At 49.8% G+C, this 799-nt stretch overlaps 1 protein-coding gene across 1 annotated transcript in view; it reads right to left on the reverse strand.

Annotated features, from left to right (window-relative positions):
* The window catches only part of LOC147817335 (protocadherin gamma-A12-like), a 2,757-nt gene that overhangs the window by 1,041 nt on the left and 917 nt on the right, over positions 1 to 799 (reverse strand). The window contains exon 2 of the mRNA XM_087171015.1: positions 4 to 763. Coding sequence (XP_087027141.1) covers positions 4 to 763 — 760 coding nt within the window. The remainder of the gene's footprint in view (positions 1 to 3; positions 764 to 799) is intronic.

Consider the following 799-nt stretch of genomic DNA (forward strand, 5'->3'; position numbering starts at 1 on the left):
GGCAGATAAGCGCTGGGGATGGCGACTGCTCCGTCAAACAACAGTCTGGGCTTTCTCCTGCGACAAAACCTCACACCCAGGATGATGATGATGAAAGTCAGAAAAAAGGTGGACACACACACCAGAGCGATGATCAGGTAAGAAGTCAGTTTGGAATTCTTCTCATCATAAGAAATATCCTTCAGTTCTGGCACCTCAGCCAAGTTATCAGAAATAAGTAAATACATGGAACAGGTGGCAGAGAGAGAGGGCTGTCCGTTATCTTTCACTGCCACAATAAGGTTCTGTTTCATGCTGTCAGATTCAGAAATGTCCCGCTCTGTCCTGATCTCTCCGCTGTGGAGACCAATAGTGAAAAGTCCCGGATCAGTGGATTTCACTATATGATAGGAAAGCCAGGCGTTCTGTCCGGAGTCAGCATCCACCGCTATCACTTTGGACACCAAAGAGCCTCCGTGTGCAGCTTTGGGGACCAGCTCTGTCATGAAGGAGTTGCCCTCCGGGGCGGGGTACAGTATCTGAGGAGAGTTATCGTTCACATCTGATATAAAGACACTGACGGTCACGTTGCTGCTGAGCGGAGGAGAACCGTTGTCTCTGGCCATCACGTGGACATTAAAGCTCCTGAACTGTTCATAATCAAACGACCTCACAGCGTGGATCACCCCCGTGTCTCCGTTAACAGACAGATAGGAGGACACCGGGGCACCGTTCACCTCACCAGCCAACAGAGAATAAATCACTGTACCGTTTTGTCTCCAGTCTGGGTCTCGAGCAGTAACGGAACATAAAGTGGAGC

Source organism: Seriola lalandi, unplaced genomic scaffold (genome assembly GCF_002814215.2).
Source record: "Seriola lalandi dorsalis isolate HSWRI2012SDOR001 ecotype SW California unplaced genomic scaffold, Sedor1 jcf7180002054973, whole genome shotgun sequence".
NCBI classification, from domain to species: Eukaryota; Metazoa; Chordata; class Actinopteri; order Carangiformes; family Carangidae; genus Seriola; species Seriola lalandi.